The sequence below is a fragment of the Notolepis coatsorum genome, assembly GCF_963971535.1.
Source record: "Notolepis coatsorum genome assembly, chromosome: 5".
In the NCBI taxonomy this organism is placed as follows: Eukaryota; Metazoa; Chordata; class Actinopteri; order Aulopiformes; family Paralepididae; genus Notolepis; species Notolepis coatsorum.
The window spans coordinates 22,352,286-22,374,766 of NC_140169.1; the positions used below are offsets into that span (position 1 = coordinate 22,352,286).

General features: G+C 50.9%; 1 protein-coding gene across 1 annotated transcript in view; it reads left to right on the forward strand.

Moving 5' to 3' along the window:
• The window catches only part of LOC311228125 (uncharacterized protein), a gene marked incomplete at its 5' end in the record, with an annotated part of 99,809 nt that overhangs the window by 19,821 nt on the left and 57,507 nt on the right, over positions 1-22,481 (forward strand). Inside the window, one exon of the mRNA XM_084314038.1 lies at positions 21,521-21,628. Within this exon, the coding sequence (XP_084170164.1) occupies positions 21,521-21,628 (108 nt within the window). The remainder of the gene's footprint in view (positions 1-21,520; positions 21,629-22,481) is intronic.

The following is a 22,481-nucleotide window of genomic DNA, read 5'->3' on the forward strand; positions in this document are numbered from 1 at the left end:
TTCTCTGATCTTTTCATCCTACTAGTTACATACGGTGCACGCAGCCGTTATGATGGAACGAAAATAGAGGAAGAGTGTGTTGGTGACCATAGCTATGGTTATATAGGCTACGCCTCCATAGGGGCGGGGCCCGATCAGGTGGGGTGCATTAAAGTTGTTCGTATTGGAGTACATTAGGTACTAGGAGATAAGGGATATCTCATAAGGCTAAGAGCGGGACGCGATAGCCATACGTCATATAACTGGGCTAGTGGGCCCCCCCCCCCCCCCAGAGCCTTCTAGAAGAATAACTGGGCTAGTGGGGCCCCCCAGAGCCTTCTAGAAGAATAACTGGGCTAGTGGGCTCCCCAGAGCCTTCTAGAAGAATAACTGGGCTAGTGGGCCCCCCCAGAGCATTATAGAATAATAACTGGGCTAGTGGGCCCCCCCAGAGCATTATAGAAGAATAACTGGGCTAGTGGGCTCCCCAGAGCCCTCTAGTCTAGAAGAACCAATAGTCCTGCATGTGTATCTCAGATGAGATTAATTGTATTGTTGAGTAGTTGGTATTTTTTATAGTTGTGATATAATTCCCTCAGTCAAGTGAACAAAACTAAACTAAACAAAACTAAACTGATTGTATTACCAAACATAGCTTCACAATACTGACACGTTAATCTGTCAGTTTGTCACCTAAAACAAAGGATTTGATGGAATAGCAGCATGAATCCATAGTGGGGGAGGGTTTAATTTTCTCCATGGGGCAGAAAGAGGTGTGTCTAGTAGCATTAGCTTTCAGTTGGGGGTCCAGAGATGATCCCTTCACTGATGACCTGTCATCTCCTGTCAAAGGCAGATGAAAAGCAGGATGGATAGGCCGCAGCCATTCTCTCTCATCCTCACGCCGCTTAGTCAATGCACTGACATTTTCCTGTATGAAATCTCAATCAGGGATGGACTTTTACACAAGCTAACAAATTACCCGGTGACTCCGGCTCAGGCGTTTTCCAATAGGTCACCCCCCCCCCCAACCCCCCCTCCTCTCGTGAAAATATCATCCTTCATCACATTACCATCTGACCGCTAGTGTTAGCTGTTTTAGTCTGCTAATATGGATGAGTGTCCACTATCAAGGTGATAATTGCCCTAAGAACATGATTATCCATCAAAAGGAAAACAGTTGATTCCAACTCCTACTTGCTGAATGTCTGTACTGCCTTGTGGTGTCCTCCTCAGTTAATTACTTTCTATTTCAGTGCATGTGTGTGTGTGTGTGTGTGTGTTGTAGTAGTAGTAGTGTGCATACCTTATATTTTTATTTATTTATTTAACCTTTATGGGTGTTAACAGAATTCGGCTATAGGGCGACAATAATGTGGTCAAGAGGCATGGTTTCCAGTCTTTGGCCTTTAACTGGCTTGATGTGTTTATTCACAGAGTGGGAGCATTTACACATGAGTCCTCTCTTACTGAGGGAATGGGGGAAGAGAGAGAAAGGGGGAGGATACACAAATACTTATACTCGTCATCTAGTAGTACCCCAGAGTACCTCCGCCTAGAACGCCCTCCAGTGGACACAGATATACATGCAGTTAGATAGGCACTAGTGTGAACAGTTACATATGCAGTTAGACATTTACTAACAATCCCACACAGAGTCTCTAGCTTCAACACTCCCACTTTTTAGTATACTGGCTGACTTCTTGGAAAAACATTTTACAAAGGAAATAATATAATCACAAAAACATCAGCAGAACATGTCATTCAACATCTACACACCAAACATGGCATTTGCAAATCTCTTCAATTTTAATTTGGAGGTAGGTTTCGTCATTGCATCTGCCACCATGTCGTCCGTGGGACAATATATCAGTGTCATCCTTTCTTCCCTGATGACAGATCTAATGAAATTATATTTTATATCGACATGTTTGCATCTCTGCCGACACACAGGGTTTCTAGCAATCGCAATGGTTCCCTGGTTGTCCTCATAAACAACAGTCTTCTGGTATACATAGGTGTCTATCCCTTCAAGCAGTTGTTCCAGGTAGATGCACTCCTGTATGGTCATAGCTAGAGCCATATATTCGGCTTCACAAGTTGATAAAGCCACGGTGGGCTGTTCTTTGTTTTCCACGAAACCAATGAGCTGTTTGGGTTCAAACTCACACAGTATCCGGTCGTACTCCTTCTATCTGTGGTGTCCGCTGCCCAGTCTGCATCACTGTAGGCTTTAAGCCCCAGGCCCTCGCTGCTCTTTCTGAAACACAGTTGTCTGTCGGTTGTACCTTTAAGATAATGGAAAACATGTTTTACCGTAATCCAGTGCTCCTCTGTGGGATCAGCAAAATGCTGTGACAACTTACTCACTACAAAACATAGGTCAGGGCGAGTACATGTCGTCAAGTAAATGAGGCTACCCACTGCTTCCCTGTACATTTTCACATCTGTCAGTTTTTGAGCATCTTCCTGGTAGTCCAGCTTTTGATCACATGGTGTGTCCCTTGTCCTACATTCCTGCATGTCAAAACGTTTCAGAATCGTTTCCACATATACCTTCTGGGATACTGTCACACAATTGGCAGCATGCTCAAAATCCATACCTAGAAAGTGTTTTAACCTCCCAAGGTCTTTCATCTTAAATCTATTGGAAAGCATCTCCTTCACCTGAGCTAGGCTCCAGGGCCCTCATGTATCAACGTGGCGTACGCACAGATATGTGCGTAACCCGTGCGTATGACCATTTCTAAGCAAAGTGTGAGATTTATCAATTTGAACGTGAACTTGACTTTGTGCTTATATTTACGCACAACTCGGAGCATGCTTAGCTGACGCCCCGTGGTAGAAGATCGTTACTGCAGACGGACGGCATATGAGCTCCTCAGTTCATGCATTAGTTTCAACGCGGAAATAAGCTTTTGTGCATTACTCCTGACACTTGGGCGTGTTCTGTATGAACCGTAATTCATTATAGTTCATTGTAAAATAGCGACAGTAGTGTAATTATAACGGGCTCATGCGGGAACAAGAGGTTGGCTTGCTTGTTTGGCACGGGGGGCAGACGCAGAACACCCACCTCCAAACGCCATTAAATATTGTTTAAAATAAAAAGCGACATACTATTATTTTGTTTCCAAATAAGATTGGCCACAACAGAATGCTTTCTACTTCAATTTGTTGGTTAGAATAGATTACCTCGCTCAGTTGAAACTTCACTGAGCTCCACACACAGACATGATAATAATAATAACAACAACAATAATAACAATAGCTTCATTTTATATAGCGCCTTTCAAGAGACCCATGCAAGGTCGCTTTACATAGGGGGGGGGGGATAACAAAGTAATAAACATAGTGGACAGACTATGTAAATATGATGATGGGATTCAAGTTCGCGTTTTTATTGATCACATAGGCATGCTGTCAGAGTATGATGTCATAATCAAACATTCTAGAACATTTGTCGTCACAGATCATGTCATAATAGAACATAGGCTACATGGCATGGTCCATCGCGATATTGTAGACTGTTATTACTGTACCACCCATTGTGACAACAGCCTTGTGAGCTCCCGCACACAAACATGATGGAATTCAAGTTCATGTTTGTATTGATCACATAGGCATGCTACACATGGCATATAGGCTACATCATACATGGCAGTGAGATTCCTTGTTCTTGTATATGCTCTCATATTATTGTTTATATAGGCTACCCAATACTGACATAAAAATAGATTGTATGCCTCTATAAATCATATGCAGCAGGTAGAAAATTTACGGAAAATCCGTCGCGATTTGGAATAAAATTGAGGAGAACTTTAATCCCTGGGTATTAATCGAACAAAACGGAAAAAGGCAGTCATTCCAGCACCGTCTTTATTAGTGTTTGTGCTGCCCAGGCAGCAATGGTTAATAGATATCATATCCGACATCACCGTACGTGTACATGTCTGTCAACCTGTCTCATATTTCTCCATAGCACGCTTCCCTCGGCTTAGTCCATTTTTCCACATTTCATGGGGGTGTTCCATTACCGTATATGGTTAATCGTGGCGGTTTTGGTATGCAAATACGTGAAAGTGTGCACGAGCCTCAGCGTAGGAGCAAGGTGATATTTATCATGACAGGTGTGCGTAGGACCTGTGTACGCACGTGTGATAAATCCCGTTTTTTTTGTGCGTGCACACATTCTAAATTCTGTGCTTGTGGAAATAGAACATTTTCTAAGAAAACTTGATAAATGAGGGCCCTGGTGTTGTCTGCCGCTATGATCAAATCGTCTACCCAGATGACAATGATCACTTTCCCTGACTCCTTCGATTCCCTCGAGTAAACACAGGGGTCTACTGGGTTCTGCAGGAAGTGATCTTTGATAAGGCACGTGTGAAGCATCTCGTGGAGTTCTCGTGGAGTTCCTGTTTCTCGATTGAGTAAACTTCCCCTTTATGCACACGATACATTCTTTATCAGGTCTACGCTTATCGCCTTCAATGTGCATGCCTTCTGTCACCGTTTGCAGTTTCAGTAAATCCTCGTAATTACAATGACCCATAATCTCATGCCACGTCTGAATATCGTGGCTGACGGTTACTTTACACATGTTATTGTCATTACATTCTGTTTTCAGGTAATACATTCTCTGATACACGTCTATGTCAAATTGTATACCGTTGGGCTCTACAAGAACGTTTTTACCTTCCATGAAGGACACTCTGGCTCCGTTCGCAGAAGCAGCCATTACAGAGAATAGTCCTTGTGGGAACGATGGCACATAGAGAGCGTTTCTTCAACGTCACTGTACGTCGACGCCCCCCGCTGTCCGTGAGGTATACCCGTGCGTCCCCTCTTCCTCTCGCCAACCCGTGGATGCGCCTTCCGTCTGCCAGCTCCATGCTGTGTCCCTCCGGGCGGAAGGTTCTGTCAAAGTTCTTGAACAGACTCCTGTCGTTGATGACGTGGCACGACGCACCTGTGTCCACGATCAGTCCCCTCCTTTGGGCCTGTTGTAGCTGCGTTGGCCTAGTGACGTACGCCGTCTGCGCCCTGGGGATGAGGTTCTCTCGTTCCGCTACTCTCCAGTCGTCGCCTCGATCCGTCTCACGCCGACCATCGCCGCCATCTTGTCCATGCGCGTGTCGTGCGCCCTGGTCGTGTTTCTTCCTGCACGCTCTGTCTGCGTGCCGCATGGATCTGTGCAAGCCGCACCAGACAGCCCTTGTGCAGTTCCTTTTCCGATGGCCTTTCTCTCCACATCGCCAACACGCCTGCTCCGTCGTGGTCCTGGTCCTCTTCCTTGGTGTCGCTCGGACCTTTAGCGCCCTCTCTCTCGCCTCTGCAGTGGCTGGTTGGGTATCTTCTGAGGCCTCGAAGTTCCTTAGCTTAGCCTTGAACTGTCCCAACGTCATGTTTCAAGTTCAAGTTTCTTTAATAGTTGTCATACAGAAGTACAGAATACTTTTATACAAAATGCTTCTTACTGTTACGCTCCAGAGACTGTGCAAGACAAGATAAGTATGAAATAAAATAACATAGTATAGCATGTAATTTAGAAGTAAAAAATGAGGTCACAGTGTTCAGTATAGACATATGTACAATGTTCGATGCATAATAGACGTAACTGAGTTACCATATAACAATATACTATGCAGTGTACTAATATACAATACTATATAGTGCAAAGCAGAAATGGGATGAGGTACAATTTAGGTACAATTTACAGTAGGTGTACGAGTTGTAGTGCAAATCCTTTATCAATAAATATAAAGTGTGTTTGTGTGATCTAAAGTGTGGAGAGTGGGTGCTGCAGTGTGTTGTTTGTTTAAGTGAGTGTGTACGTGTGGGTGTGTGTGCTATGTGCAATTGATGGTTGTTGCATAGTGTTTATTGTTCGTTGAGCAGCCTGATGGCCTGGGGATAGAAGCTTCTTCTGAGTCTTTCTGTGCTCGCCTTAAGACTCCGGTATCGCTTGCCTGACCGCAGCAGTTCAAAGAGGCAGTTGTTCGGGTGGCTGGAGTCCTTGATGATTCTCTCCGCCTTCCCCCTGCACCGCTTGTTGTAAATGTTCTGGAGGGTGGGAAGCCCCCCTCCAATTGTGCGTTCGGCTGAACGTGTCACTCTTTGTAGTCTGCTACGGTCTTGTGCAGTGCTATTCCCAAACCAGGAGGTGATGTTGCCAGTCAGGATGCTCTCTATTGTACATGAGTAGAAGTTCCTAAGGATCTTCTGACTGACTTGGAACTTCCTTAGGCGCCTGAGGAAGTAGAGGCGTTGTCGTGCCTTCTTCACAACACTGTCAATGTGTGTGGTCCATGTCAAGTCCTCGGATATGTGGGCTCCGAGGTACTTGAAACTGTTCACTCTCTCAACCGGTGCCCCATCGATGCTGAGGGGGCTGTAGTCCTTGACCCCCGACCTCCTGAAGTCCACAATCATCTCTTTTGTTTTGCTGACGTTCAGGGAGAGGCAGTTCTCCTGACACCGTGTCACCGTGTCCGTTGAACCGTGTGTTACCATGAGTGTGAACGGTTTGTACAGCTCTGGTAGTCCTCTCATCATCATCGCCATCATTTGCCCATCGCTCAGTGCTTCTCCGGCACCCCTCAATGACGTCGTGATTCGCTCCGCTCTGTTGACGTATTCGGTCACAGTCTCGGTTGGTCCCTTCCTCAGGGTCGTCAGTGCTATGTAGAGGGCCATGACTCTGGGTCTTCCTCGCCCGATGAAATGCCCTCTCAGTACCGCCAGGCTTTCTCGGCCTCTGTCTTTAGTGTCGCGGAATATCAGCCGCAGGCTGGTGTCGTCGAGCATCAACGCTAACTCACAGTACGCGCTGGCATTCCGTTGGCCATCCAGGGCTTGCTCTTCGCAGTCAGTTCTCCCATGGGGGCCGTCAGGATCGTCTCCTTCAACCCTGTACCGTGCATGTAGCATAGCATGCGCTCTACCCAGAGTTCATAGTTCTCTGCTTTTCCATTGAATGGTGGCCCTTTGTTCCTCCCTCTGGCCGCCACGCGTTCCAAGGTGGGGTTCTCCCCCTCGCCTCCGCCGTGCTCAGCATGCTCCGTCTCCCCCGGTGCCTCCTCCTCGGGGCTCTGCTCACTGCTCTCCGGGCGGGTACGCTTGTGCTCCAGCAGCTCGTCGGCGGGGTCGATGTCCATCATGCCCCGCTTCCTCTTGATGCGCAGGATCATCATGTTGGATTCCATGTTGCTCTTGTTGGCCTAGCGTCTAGCCGCGCGGTGCTCCCGGCGCTAACCTAGCCTATTCTTATTATTTCGCCCCGGCGTTATCTGGGCCCATAACCGGTTAACAGAATTTGGCTATAGGGCGACAATAATGTGGTCAAGAGGCATGGTTTCCAGTCTTTGGCCTTTAACTGGCTTGATGTGTTTATTCACAGAGTGGGAGCATTTACACATGAGTCCTCTCTTACTGAGGGAATGGGGGAAGAGAGAGAAAGGGGGAGGATACACAAATACTTATACTCGTCATCTAGTAGTACCCCAGAGTACCTCCGCCTAGAACGCCCTCCAGTGGACACAGATATACATGCAGTTAGATAGGCACTAGTGTGAACAGTATGCAGTTAGACATTTACTAACAATCCCACACAGAGTCTCTAGCTTCAACAATGGGTAACAGGGAAAAGGGACAAAACGCAGTTAAAATAATAACAAATTAATCAACTAAAATGAACAATCCAGATGAGACTATATATTGAGATGAGACTATTGGACACAGATGATACATACATCACAAAGGTAAGGGAAATAATTAAAACACAAACCAATCAAACAACCAAATAAAATTACAAGGTATGTAATACATGAAGCAGAACAGACAGATTACATGTCAGTTAAAAGGCTGGGTGACAGTTGCAGGTGTGTGTAAACAGTAGTGTGTGTGTGTGTGTGTGTGTGTGTGTGTGTGTGTGTGTTTGTTGTTAGTTGTTGCTGTTGTAGTAGTAGTAGTAGTAGTGTAGTTGTAGTAGTAGTAGTAGTAGTAGTAGTAGTAGTAGTAGTAGTAGTAGTAGTAGTAGTAGTAGTAGTAGTAGTAGTAGTAGTAGTAGTAGTAGTAATAGCAGTAGTAGTAGTACACACCGCTCTTAAAGAGCACCTACGGGAGGCTGCCATTTGAAACTGGCCACCGTAAATGTCCAAACCCCCCCACACCCACCCCCTCCTAATAGACAGTCTCCTCCCCACCGTATGTATATATTCTCTCCCCACCGTATGTATATTTCTCTCCCACCCACCCACACCCTCCTAATGTACAGTCTCCTCCCCACCGTATGTATATATTCTCTCCCCACCGTATGTATATTTCTCTCCCACCCACCCACACCCTCCTAATGTACAGTCTCCTCCCCACCGTATGTATATATTCTCTCCCCACCGTATGTATATTTCTCTCCCACCCACCCACCCCCTCCAAATGTACAGTCTCCTCCCCACCGTATGTATATTTCTCTCCCACCCACCCACACCCTCCTAATGTACAGTCTCCTCCCCACCGTATGTATATATTCTCTCCCCACCGTATGTATATTTCTCTCCCACCCACCCACCCCCTCCTAATGTACAGTCTCCTCCCCATCATATGTATATACTCTGTCAGGATCTATGGGTAACAGTACTGTAACTGAGGGGTACAATTCCCTGACTGTATTGTTAGATATGATATTTAATACCACTACCTCTTGTACTTTAACTTCTGGCCATCCAGTACATGATATAAGTATGATGAACACTTTCCCACCTGATGAAACGAATCCACACAAATGTACCAAATCGAAGGTTTAATATAGCAAAAGGTATATACAACGTTCACTTAATTACATTTATGATTTGAAATATGAAATATGCACTTTTATGGCAAATGAGTATTCGTAGGTAAATCAACATTGAATGTCCAATCTCTGGTTACGCAGGGAGTAAGTATACAACCTGGAATATTTAGGAAACGATAGCGATGGTACTTAAATGATTATAGCTGGATACACTAAAGGGGGGGGGGGGGTCCCGCTGGTTGTAAGACAGTAGGAGGGGGGGGTTAGAGAAGCCGCTGGCGGTATCCCATCTGGCCGACGGTGTCTTGGGAGAATTCAAAGTCTTGAACACGGTGCCCACAGAACCTCGGTCCGCAGACGAATACAGCTGGACCCTCTGTGGACGGTAGCTGCCGGTCCACAACGGAGAGACGTGAGGCGACCTCACTGGTGTAGAGCGCCGTCTCACCTGGAGTCCTCTCCGGGGGGTAGTTCCAACACTCCGCAGTGTTGGCCTTTATCCATGGAATAATCAAAGCACCCAAAGCATAATCCAAGCCGTGGAAGGCTCGCCGTCGTCCGGGTAGAGTAATCCAATATACAGGTCCGGTCGCCCTGGCCCGGAGCTCCTCGGATGCAAGCACCACTAGGGGTCTGCCCAGCCTGGTTAAGCGTCCAGATAACGTCAGGAACGATGGGGGTACTGATAACTTTAGAACTCTAACCGAACGATGCACCATACATAAATAGACTATTATTAGCTTAATAGAATACGTCCAACTCGACGGTATAGTGCCAAACTATGACTATTCAACTATTAATCTACACGATATCTCAATGCCTATTCTGGGCCAAGTAGGCCTTACTACACCACACGTGCGTCGTGGGGAGGCTTCGCGTCTGTCACTCTGTTGGAGGGTAAAGAACTGGACTAAAAGAAAGTTCTACTTTACTTGCGCCATATATATATGCGCTATGAACAAATAGTACCATTCGTATTTCGCCCGACATATTCCTGCGCGGAACCGGGGCTTGCCACGACATGTTGGCCGGCACGATTGAACTTGGACCTAGGGGTATGGCAACCTGGCGCCAGGTTCTCGTCCAATGGTAGAATGAAACTATTATGGGCTGTTTAGTAGACTAAAGGGATATTCAGTGCATATTGTACAAGGAATATACAGGGGATATCAAACGATATACAAATACAATTAAATATATATAAATAAATATATATATTCGGTTTAATCTGATCCTTCACAACAGCCGCCCCCTAATTAGTCCCACCTAATTAGCTAAGCAGAGACAGATTAACCGCACTGTCTACCACTCAAGGTCCGCTGGAAGGGTCAGTCAACTCACAAAGTCATGGGGTCATGGTCATCATCGATAGTATCTGGGAGTCGGGGCAGTTCTATGAGCCTCGCCACGGGACGTGTGTAAGTGCGCCCTTGGACGAGTACTTCAGCTGCTCGGACCTTGCCATCGGCACCGGTGATCACTTTGCTTACGCGGCCAGCCGGCCACATAGCTCTGGGTAGTGACTGGTCAATAATCATGACGACTGTTCCTTCTGTCAAATTGTCTCTTTCTTTTACCCACTTCTGGCGGGTCTGTAGAGACGGTAGGTAGTGAAGTAGGAAGCTGCTCCAAAACTTGTCAGCTAGTACTTGGCTGTACCTCCACATTCTTCGGCCGTTCGCTTCTTCAGGCCTGTACATTGTCTGGGGTAGCGCGGGGTCCAGCCGCCCCATTAGGAGTGTGTTGGGGGTGACTGGGTCGACATCTGCTACATCACTGGAGACGTAACCGAGGGGCTTTGAGTTCAATACTCCCTCGATCTCCGTGAGGACTGTCATTAGGACTTCCTCCGCCACAGTCTGGGCCCCAAGTACGGCGTACAGGGCTGTCTTTATAGAACGTACTTCTCGTTCCCAGGTTCCACCGAAGTGGGGTGCGTTCGGGGGATTAAACTGGAAGTCAATCTGGGCTGGAGCGAGGTGGGTCTTAAGTTCTGGGCCCATAGCTTGGAAGCTCTCTCTCAGCTCTCTTTCTCCGCCTTTGAAGTTGGTCCCGTGATCAGACAACAATGTAGACGGTTTTCCTTTCCGTGATGTGAATCTTCGGAAGGCCATAAGGAATGAGTCTGTGCTCATGGTCGGAAGGAGCTCGATGTGTATCGCTCTGGTGGTCATGCATTTGAATACAATACCCCACCGCTTCTCGGTGCCTCTTCCTCTCTTTATATACAACGGGCCAAAGCAGTCCATGCCTGTGGAGTGGAATGGCTTGTCGCCGATTCGGAGGCGACAGGGGGGTAAGTCAGCCATCCGTGGTATGCTGGGCTGCGCGCGCCACTTACGGCAGTCTAGACAGGTTCGCTGGAAGCGCCGTACTGCTTCTCTCCCTTGCAATATCCAATAACGACGTCTGATCTCCGCGAAGACTCTCTCTGCTCCTGCGTGGTGTACATCCTCGTCGTATTTCTTTATGATCAGCTCTGTGACCTTGTGTCGGCTGTTCAAGACGATCGGGTACTTAATGTCATCTGGTAGATCGGGGGCTCTCCGCAGACGACCACCCACTCTGATGAGATTATGGGCGTCACTCTCTGGTGCCAGGTGAATCAGTCTGCTGTCTGATGGGACGGGGTTTCCTCCCTGTAGACAGTCTAGCTCGTCGGGGAACGAGTCTCTCTGGGCTCCTTGTAGTAGAAGAAGTTCTGCTTCTTCGTAGTCAGCTGCTGACATGTCAGTGGTGGACTGAATCTCTGGGTGGTGCCGCAGGAATGTTCTTTGCTGCGCACTCTCTAGGGTAATGCAGTCATCTATGTTGGGGTCTGTGGAGGCGACAGTGCTCAGTCCACAGAACATAGGTTTCTTGTTCTCAGCCTCCTCGTTACTTGCTTCCCGCGGGGTGGGCGTAGGCCAATCTCCTTCCGGGAGCTTGAGGAATTCTGGTCCGTCGCTGTAGATGTTGCGACGGGTTAGGTCATCCAGAGACATTCCCCGGGTGATGACGTCAGCTGGGTTGTGTTTGGTGTCCACATACCGCCAGCTCGCTTCTTCTGTTAACTCTTGAATCTCGGTGACTCTGACTCCCACGAAGACTTTGTATCTGCATGAATCAGACTTGATCCATGTGAGTACTGTCGTGGAATCTGACCACAAGATTGTTCTGTGCACCGGAATGGTGAGTTCACGTTGGATTAACGTGGCTAGGTGCGCTCCTGCTAGGGCTGCGCAGAGCTCTAGACGTGGGATAGATTGTTGCTTACGTGGGGCTATTCTTGAGCGGGCCAGGATGAAAGCAGTGTGTATCTTTCCTCCCTTCTCTTGGGCACGCAGGTAGGCCACCGATCCGTAGGCTCCTTCGGAGGCGTCGCTGAAGACGTGTAGGTCAATCTCGCATGTCTCTGGCCTCACTGTGGATGGGAAGTAGCTGCGGCGTATATTGACGCCTGGGAGTGAGCGGAGTTCCGTCTCCCACTCTCTCCATGTTGAGGCAAGGTGTGCGGGTATTGGGTCGTCCCAGCCCTGGTCCTTGTCCCATAGTGCTCGTACAATCATCTTTGCCCTGGTGGTGTAAGGTAGAATACATCCCAACGGGTCATATTGTCTGGCGAGTGTTCTGTACACACTCCGTCTGGTGGTCGGTATCGCCGTCGACCTTCCCTGCTCTGGAGCCAAGGGTTTGTGTCTATAGTGGAGCGAGTCTGTTTTGAAGTGCCAGACTAGTCCTAGTGTCATTTCTTGGGCTTCTCCCGGGATTGTCGCCATCCAGGTCTCGCTGCTGGCAGCCTTGTCCGCGGGGGAGAGGCTGCGCAATACGTGCGGGTCACTGCTGGCCCACTGCCTGAGATCAAAGCCGCCTTTGATCAGGGAGGCGCGTAACTTGATTAGGAGAGCCTCGGCTTCTTCTTGAGTCGAAACGCTTTGTAAACAGTTGTCCACGTAGAAACTGTTCTTCACACTGTGTTGGACCTCTTCATCTGCTGTTGGGTCCTCTGTGACGTGTTTCTGTAGTGCAAATGTAGCACAGCACGGGCTGCATGTGGTTCCGAAGGGGAGTACTTCCCACTGGTAGATGGCTGGGTTCTCATCTCCGATCTTCTCTCTCCATAGGAACCGCAGCAGAGGCTTGTCCTCCTCTACTAGTCTCACCTGCAAGAACATCCCTTTGATATCCCCGCTGATAGCCACCTTGTCCTGGCGGAAGCGCAGTAGCACGCCTAGTAGGGAGGGGCCGAGTGTGGGGCCGGGCAAGAGCTCTTTATTCAGATTTTGGGATCCGATCTGGTAGCTGCAGTTAAACACAATGCGATCCTTGCCGTTGTGATGGACCTTGTGATGCGGCACGTACCATGATTCGGTCGTCTGATCGGCCTCTTTAATGTCAATCTTTGTTACGTGTCCCGCTGTGATTAGCTTCTCAATCTCAGCGCGGTACACACTCTCTTGAGCGGGGTCTTTGGCTAGGCGCCGCTCCGTGTTCAATAGATAGCGCTCCGTGGCGTCTTTCTTTGCGTGAAAGGTGGGCATTCCCTCTCGCCTCAGGAGTGGAGTTGCGTATCTCATCACTCCGCCGACTGTGACTCTCTTTGTCCCCTGCTCGAGTAGGTTGATGGCGTAAATGTCTTCTTTAGAACGAATATCTTTCTTTTCGTTCTTAAAGGGCATTGTCTCCAGTGTCCATAGCCTCTCGACATGCTGCAGGAGAGTGGTGTCTTCTTCTGTCGTTCTGGAGTGGAAGCAGCTAGTGGCTGCTGTTCGGTTGAGAGATTTAGTGAGGGGGCCTTGTAGGGTCCACCCTAGGCGGGTCTCGACTGCTGCAGGACAGCCTCGGGGGCCTGTATGGACCCGGTCAATCGGGACTATGAGTTCTGCATGGTCGGAGCCTATCAGCAGGGTCGGGGTAGCGCCGTCTATGAGCGGGATAGGTAATTGGCGCAGGTGCACATATTTATCCATCAACTTGGTGACAGGGTAGGTGTACTGCGATAGTCCTATTTCTTGGCTGGTGAAAGCATTTGTAATCTTGTACCGTCGCTCTGGCTGCCCGTTTGCTGCGATGGTGAAGGAGACATTCTCGCCCTTTATCGTCTTTAAATCTCTTCTTATTGTCCGAATCGTCATTTCGTTCTTGCTCCCCCGCAGTCCCAGCTGGGCCGCAGCGGACGCGAGCAGAAGGGTCTTCTCTGACCCGTCATCAAGGACGGCGTAAGTGTCCATGACTTTATCCTGGTAGCTCAATGTCACACGGACTACCTTTAAGAGCACTTGGGCTCCGCTGCTGCTGGCGGGGTCAATGTACATGACACTTGCCTTGGTGCCGCTCCGTGGTGCAGGTGGAGGCTGTCTTCTGTTACTATCGTGTAGTATATCTAGATGGGCTCCATCGCACCGGCTGCACCTTTTCTTTAGGCGGCATTCGGCTGCCATGTGGGGCCGCGCACATCGATAACAGCGCCGGTTGGACTTTATCCATTGACTCACTTCTTCTGCATTCATCTTTGTGAATAGGTCACATTGTGACAGCCAGTGTTCTTTCTCACAGTAGGGACACGCTATCTTCCACTTCTCTTTTCTCGGGGGGGTGCTGTGACTCTTACTGCTCGGTACTGACTCTGATTGGTGCATGACAGTCACCGATCTTCTTCCATCATTTATTCTCCTGGGTCCCTCTCTGGAGCTTGGCGTGCTCCGCCCGAATGTATCTAGTCGTAAGCTGCTGACTTCTCTCGCCAGGAAGTCGGCTAGATCAAGGAGGGATGGCTCAGGGCCGTTGGGATCCCGGTAATCTCTCTGCCGCCTAAAGCGCTCCTGTCTTGCGGGTGGCAGCTTCTCCAAAATCCTCTCAACGTTAGAGTTGGCGTATAGCTCATGCATGCCCTTCTCCCGTTGCGCTCCCAGCATCCCTACCAGGGACTGCACTTTGATTGACAGGTCGTCTAGTGAGCGATTGTCTGTGGCTGGGGGTAGGCGATCAATATGCCTTATCTCTTGGATTACGTAATCCCATATACGTCCATATCTCTGGTCCAGCGCCGCTAGGGCCGCTGTGTATGGTGTCGAAGAGGTGGCATAGGCTAGCGCTATATTGTGCGCTCGCGGTACTTTCAGGTGCTTCAGTAATATTGCATACTTGTGGCGTTCATCAGCGACATCCACCATCATTGTCTCTAAGCACATCCGGAGCTCCGTGTACTGTGCTCGACTCTCATGGGCGAAGTCTGGGAATGACGGCGTGGCAATGTATGACGCCGTGGATGGCTGATACATCGGCGAGCGTTGGGGGAGAGACCTCCTGGGCGAGTCCCCTCTTGCGCCTCGCTGTGGGCTGGTACTGACAGGGTACCATGGCCCGCTGGTCCAGGTGCTATTCCTCGGGGCTGGTCGTGCGTCGTGTTCACCCGTGAATAGAGTCGGGGGTCTGTAGCGCAGCGCCGCGGGGTATAGCCTGGACTGTATGGGACCTCCTGGTCCGGTGGAGTACTGTGCTGTCGTCTGGCTTGGTTCTCCTCCTCTCCCTCTTCTTCCTCTATCAGATCTTCCAGATCCTGTAATCGTTTATTTAGCTTCTCCGCAGTGTATGCCGCTCCTTCCTTGTAGCTGGGTCTCGCTTGGACCGGTCTGTGAAGGGGGTCTGCGGGGGGTATAGGCTCGGTCTGTTGGTCAAGTTCAGGGTCGCTTGCTTGTTGAGGAGACGCTGCCCTTGACTGTTGTCTCGACGAGTTCCTTGAACCCCTGGCGGAGGGAGAGGGTGTTGTCCTTTTGATCAGCTGCTCTATTAGTTGCGCTTGTAGTCTGTCGCGCTCTGCGTCTCTTTGGGCACCGGCAGCAGCACGCTGGGTGTCTGCTCGGTCTCTTGCCATATTCTCTTCCGTCTGAAGGCGTCTCATTTCCAGGCGTATGTGCTCTTCTTCGCTCCGTTGCTGTATCTGAAGTCGATCGCGTTCACCCTCGAGCCGATCGCGTTCGGTAGAGGCTGTCAGGCTGACGAGGAACGCCTGTTGTAGCATCCTCTCCGCTTCGCTGGGGGAAGGCGGTTGTGGAGGTGAGCCGCTCCTGCGTGAGCCGCTCCTGGGGGTACTCGTTGGGGAGTCCTGGAGCTCTATTTCCTCGGCGCTCTCCTCCTCTTCTTCCGTGCAGAGTTCTCTCTCTGTAGGGTCGTCTTCCTCCCGGGGCTGGTCGGGGACTACTTCTTGGGTAGTGGCGGGGGGTAAAGGCATGTCAGCTCCTTCCTGGTCCCCACCGTGAGCTTGGTCAGTTACATTAGGACCTACTAGGGCCTCTGTGGTCGGGGAAACCTGGTCGTTAAGGTCAGACATAATTTTACTTTCTACTTTTACCGCGTTTACCGTTTGTCGAAGGCTAGGTAGTTGACTGACAGTGTAAGCCTCTAAGTACTGAGGTGTCTGTCGTCTGCGCCGCGAGTGTTCATCATAGGCCATTTCAATATTAATAACACTATATTAATATTACACTAGTTACCCTCCGGCTCGAAGGACCAATTGTAACTGAGGGACGTTTCTCCTATCCAGACTTCGTGGCTGAGCTCCGCAGGGTGTTCCACCATCCAGCCCGTGGTCTGGACCCTGGAGCCCGGTTGGGTACCTTCCGACAGGGGAGCGGCGGGGTAACTGACTACGTCCTGGAGTTTCGACTGGCGGCGGTGGAGAGTGGATGGAACGACCCTGCACTTCGCCTAACCTTCTTGAGGGGGCTCAGTGACGGAGTCAGGGACCAGCTCGCTACCCGGGAGGAGCCTGACTCCCTCGAGGACCTGTTTAGCCTCGCCATCCGCATCGACGGACGCCTCTAGGAGAAAAGGCGTGAGAGGACCCGACTGTTAACTCCTGAGGGACCCTGGACCCCCCGTACTCATGACGTTACTGCTGGTCGCCCTGCCCTCAACACGACTGGTGGTAGCGTACCCTCCCGTTCGGTTCGCGAGGAGGAACCCATGCAGCTGGGACGCTCTCATCTGAGCCAGGCTGAACGTGAGGCGAGGTTCAGGTCCGGTCTCTGCCTCTACTGCGGAAGGGAGGGACACCGAATCGCCAACTGCCCCACCCGGCCAAAAGACCAGGCTCGCCGAGACCCCGGGAAATCCTGGTGAGCCGTTTTTCCCATTCCCAGAGCCGCGCACCACCGGGCCATCTGATGAGCGTCACCCTGGCCTGGGCGGACCAACGAGCCACGGTGGAGGCACTCATCGACTCTGGGGCAGATGAGAATTTCCTCGACTTCGAGTTTGCTACCCGAGCCAACATTCCACTTGAGGACCTTGTGAGGCCTTTGGAGATCTTTGCATTGGACCAACACCGCCTGGCCGACATCTCTCAACGCACCTGCCCAGTCGTGCTGACCATCGCTGGGAACCACGTTGAGAGAATCCAGTTCCTTATCACCCGATCCCCTCTGGTCCCGGTGGTCCTGGGTAGGCCCTGGCTCGCGCTGCACGAGCCCCACATCGCCTGGTCCTCCGGTACCATCAAGGGCTGGAGCTCCTCCTGTCACGCCCTGTGTCTGCAGGCGGCGTCCTGTCCCCCGCCCCGGAGGCCCGCTGGTGAGTCGCCTCCGGACTCTTCATCCATACCTCCCGAGTACCACGACCTCTTGGAGGTTTTTAGTAAGTCCAGGGCTCAGGCCCTTCCACCCCATCGCCCTTACGACTGCGCCATCGACCTCCGCCAAGGGGCTCCCCTTCCCGGCAGCCGCCTTTACAGTCTGACCGTTCCGGAGAAGAAGGCGATGGATCAGTACATCTCTGAGTCATTGGAAGCAGGACTCATTCGGCCTTCCTCCTCCCCGGTGGCGGCCGGGTTCTTCTTTGTTGGGAAGAAGGACGGGGACCTTCGACCCTGCATCGACTATCGCCAGCTCAACGAGATCACCATCAAGAACAAGTACCCTCTTCCTCTGATGAACTCCACCTTCGAGCCACTCACCCAGGCTACCGTCTTTACCAAACTGGACCTCCGGAGTGCCTACCATCTTGTCCGTATCCGTGAGGGCGATGAATGGAAGACCGCCTTCAAGACCCCCAGGGGCCACTACGAGTACCTGGTGATGCCGTTCGGCCTCACCAACGCCCCGGCGGTATTCCAGGCACTCATGAACGACGTCCTTCGTGACATGCTGGAGGTGTTCGTGGTGGTGTACCTGGACGACATCCTCATCTTCTCCAGGACCCTCGAGGAGCACATCCAGCATGTCCGCCGTGTGCTGGAGCGCCTCCTCCACAATCGGCTCTTCGTCAAGGCGGAGAAGTGCCGTTTCCACTCCGACTCCGTCGACTACCTGGGCTTCATCGTTGAGAAGGGCTTGACCCGAGCGGATCCTCGCAAGATCCAAGCTGTGGAGGATTGGCCTGAACCCACCACTCGGAAGGAGTTACAGAGTTTCCTCGGGTTCGCCAACTTCTACCAAAGGTTCATCCGGAACTACAGTCAGGTGGCGGAGCCACTTACCAGACTGACCTCTCCCGCTCTGCCGTTCGACTGGTCCCCAGCGGCATGTGCTGCGTTCCGCTCCCTCAAGAAGAGGTTCACTTCCGCCCCTATCTTGCTCCACCCTGACCCCAAGAGACAGTTCATTGTAGAGGTGGACGCCTCGGATACTGGACTGGGGGCTGTCTTATCCCAGCGTTCGCCTACGGACCAGAAGGTACATCCTTGCGCCTTCTACTCGCGTCGGTTCCTCCCTGCCGAGAGGAACTACGACACCGGCAATCGGGAGCTGCTGGCGGTCGTGGCTGCGTTGGAGGAGTGGCGTCATTGGCTTGAGGGGGCCGAGGTGCCTTTTACCATCTGGACGGACCACAAGAACCTGATGTTCATCCGCGCTTCCAAGCGCCTCAACGGTCGGCAGGCGAGATGGGCCAGTTTCCTCAGCCGGTTCGACTTCTCGCTGACTTTCCGTCCTGGTTCCCGCAACACGAAGGCCGACTCCCTGTCCCGGTTACACTCCAAGGGGGCTCCACCCTCTGAGGACCCGACTCCCATCCTCCCGGAGGCCAGGGTGGTTGGAGCCATCACCTTGGGCATCGAGGGGGTGGTTAGACGTGCCCTACGCTTCCAGCGTGCTCCAAGCAACGTTCCGATTCATCGTCTCTTCGTCCCCGACTCTGTCCGGTCCCGGGTGCTGCTATGGGGCCATACCAGCCGGTTCGCCTGCCACCCGGGCGTCCATCGCACGTTCTCCTTCCTGGCTCGTCGTTTCTGGTGGCCCACCATGCGGAACGACGTCAAGGAGTTCGTATTGGCCTGCGCGGTCTGTGCCCGCAGCAAGGCCTCGCACCAGGCACCCTCCGGGCTTTTACAGCCACTTCCCGTTCCTAGCCGTCCTTGGTCACATGTGGCGCTAGACTTCGTCACAGGTCTTCCCTCCTCCCAGGGGAACACTTGCCTTCTGACCGTGGTGGATCGATTCAGCAAGGGGGTTCACCTCGTGGCCCTTTCCAAGCTTCCCTCGGCGGCCGAGACGGCGGACCTCATGACTCACCACGTGTTCCGCCTTCATGGTTTTCCCCAGGACATCGTCTCTGACCGGGGGCCCCAGTTCACCTCCCAGGTATGGCGGGCTTTTTGCAAGGGATTGGGGGCGACGGTCAGTCTTTCCTCTGGTTATCATCCCCAGACTAACGGACAAACGGAGAGGATGAACCAGAGCGTGGAGTCTGCTCTTCGGTGTGTGGCAGCCGAGAGACCAGCTTCCTGGAGCCGTTTCCTTCCCTGGGTTGAGTACTCCATCAATTCCATGGTCAGTTCCGCCACCGGCCTCTCACCATTTGAAGTTTCCCTGGGCTACCAACCCCCTCTTTTCCCCACACAGGAGACGGAAGTGGCAGTTCCCTCCGTGCAGGTCCACCTCGACCGCTGCCGACGGGTCTGGGAGATCACCAGGACCGCGCTGCTCCGGACATCTGAGCGCGCCTGTCGTGGGGCCGACCGGCGCCGGGTTCCTGCGCCGATTTACCACCCTGGGCAGAGGGTGTGGCTCTCCGCGAAGGACCTCCCGCTTCGGTCCTCGGCCAAGAAGCTTAACCCCCGTTTCGTCTGACCTTTCGAGGTCCTGAAGGTACTCAGTCCGGCGGCCCTGCATCTGAAACTTCCTGCGTCCATGCACATTCACCCCGTTTTCCATGTCTCCCGGGTTAAGCCCATCTCCCTCAGTCCCCTGATGCCTCCAGCTCCTGATCCTCCGCCTCCCGAGATGGTGGATGGTCACCCCCAGTGGCAGGTCCGCCGGTTGATGGGCGTTCGACGGCGGGGTCGGGGGTTCCAGTACCTAGTGGACTGGGAGGGTTACGGCCCTGAGGAGCGGAGCTGGGTCTCCCGACAGCTCATCGTGGATCCCGGCTTGATCACTGACTTCCATCGTGCCCATCCTGACGAGCCGGGTCGGCCTGGTCGCCGGGTGGCTCCCGTGGAGGGGGGGGTACTGTGAGGTTTTTGTCCGTTGCTCACCTACTCGCTCTGTTCCTTTAAGCCTACTCGCTCTGTTCCTTTAATTTTCTGGTAATCAATTGCATTCCCCTATTCACACGCTTCTTCCCATAGACGCTGTTTGATTGGTGCTTCCCCAACCACACGCTTGTCAATCTCATCCCGCAGCTGTCACAGCTTGTCAATTAAGCATTCCTTTGATTATTTATACCCCGTTTCCCCATTCAAGTTTTGTTGGATCGTTTTGATATTTCATTAGCATTCGCCGTTCCTTCCTTGCCTGCTGTTTTTCCCTGTGCTTTGCCTCCAGGATATTCAAGAAGTATTCCGCTTGGACAACCAGTTCCCCGTGGCGACGCGCTCGCCCCTTTTGATCCTACTCTCTTTACGCACAGCGCCTGGGTGAGTTTTATGACTGTCTTTGCTCCTATTCGTTTTTCGTGTGTTTAAAGACACTGAAGATATCCTGCTTTTTATCAGACTGTCACTCACCCAGTGTCAGCTTTTTTGGATTGTTCATTGGGATAATATTTGGCCTTAACATCGCTCTCTGTGTGTATTCACACCGAAGATATTATCACTTGGAATTGTATTGGGACTTCGCTCACTGTGTGTATTCACACCGAAGATATTGTCACTTGGATAATTATTGGGACTTCGCTCACAGTGTTTATTTGCACCGAAGATTCAATCACGTGGATTTGTGTTTGGGACGTTACTCACAGTGTATACACCGAAGATTCAGTCACTTGGATTACTCTGTTTTTGGGACAAGTCACTTCTCATGTCACCTGCTTTGTTCCCAACTGTACTCTGAGCTAACCCGCTCCCTCTCTCCCTCTCGGTCCCGTTTACCACCTCGGAGATCTGCCGAGAGAAATCTGCAGAGCGGCTCTGACGTCACCATCTGCTTCCCCAGACGAACCATCCCGGGAGAAGCTGCAGAGCAGCAACATTCATCTATGCTTGTATCCCAGTCTTTGTTTGTTCTCTACCAAGTTTATGCTGTTTATTTAGTGTAAATAAACAAGCCCTTGTTTTTGGCAACTCTGAATCAACTCTCTTGTGTCGTTGCGTTTGGGGTCGGTGTCAAACCATAACACTAATGGGGATAAATAAACAAACAAATAAACATTGTTTTTCATATTATGATCTAACATCTTATTGGGCCTCTTGCTTGATTATCACTAATACACATCCTTTTAACTTTAGCGACTCATGATAGTAGTAGTAGTAGTTGTGTATGTACTTGTGTAAGTGTATCTATGTGTTGAGCAGTAGATGACACAATCCAACTGTATCATCATGTTTCATTCCAGGTGTCATTGGTCAGACGGGGCCTGCCGGGGCCGAGGGCCCCATGGGAGAGAAGGGGGACACAGGCACCCAGGGACCCCCTGGAGAGCAAGGACCACCTGGTCTCTCAGGTAGGATTATTATTATGATTATTATACTAGTTGTTTTTAAGATGTGAAGCACCTCATAGACAAGCAATATTACTCACTCACTCACTCACTCACTCACTCACTCACTCACTCACTCACTCACTCACTCACTCACTCACTCACTCACTCACTCACTCACTCACTCACTCACTCACTCACTCACTCACTCACTCACTCACCCACTCACTGGTTCACTTAGTCACTGGCTCACTCGCTCACTCTCATTAATTGTTAATAATAATAATAATAATAATAATAATAATAATAATAATAATAATAATAATAATAATAATAATAATAATAATAATAATAATAATAATAATAAAAATTCATTACATTTATATAGCGCTTTTCTCAGACTCAAAGCGCTCCCCACAATGTATGGTGGAAATTGCCTCCTTCACCACCACTGGTAGCACCCAACCTTGGGCTACGCAGGCTCAATGGCTGCCATACACTGGCACCAGGCACACATCACACTACACAATGGCTGAACAGCTCAGGAGACAGGGATTGATATCAGCCAATTAAGGGGAAGGGATGATTAGGTGGCCTTGATGTCAGAGACCTGATTGGGAACCCGTCGGGGAACCCCCTACTCTTTGCGATAGGCACCCTGGGTTTTTTAACGACCAAATTCAGTCAGGACCTCACTTTAGCATCTCATCCGAAGGACGGCACTCGCAGCTGTATGGTGTCCCTATCACCGTAACAGGGGCAATGTTACTGACAAGTCCAGTGCTCCCTGCTGGACAACAACACCACTTTTGGACAACGGCCTTGACCGGGGCTCGAACCGGTGATCTTCCGATCATGAGTCCGGAGCTCTATTCAT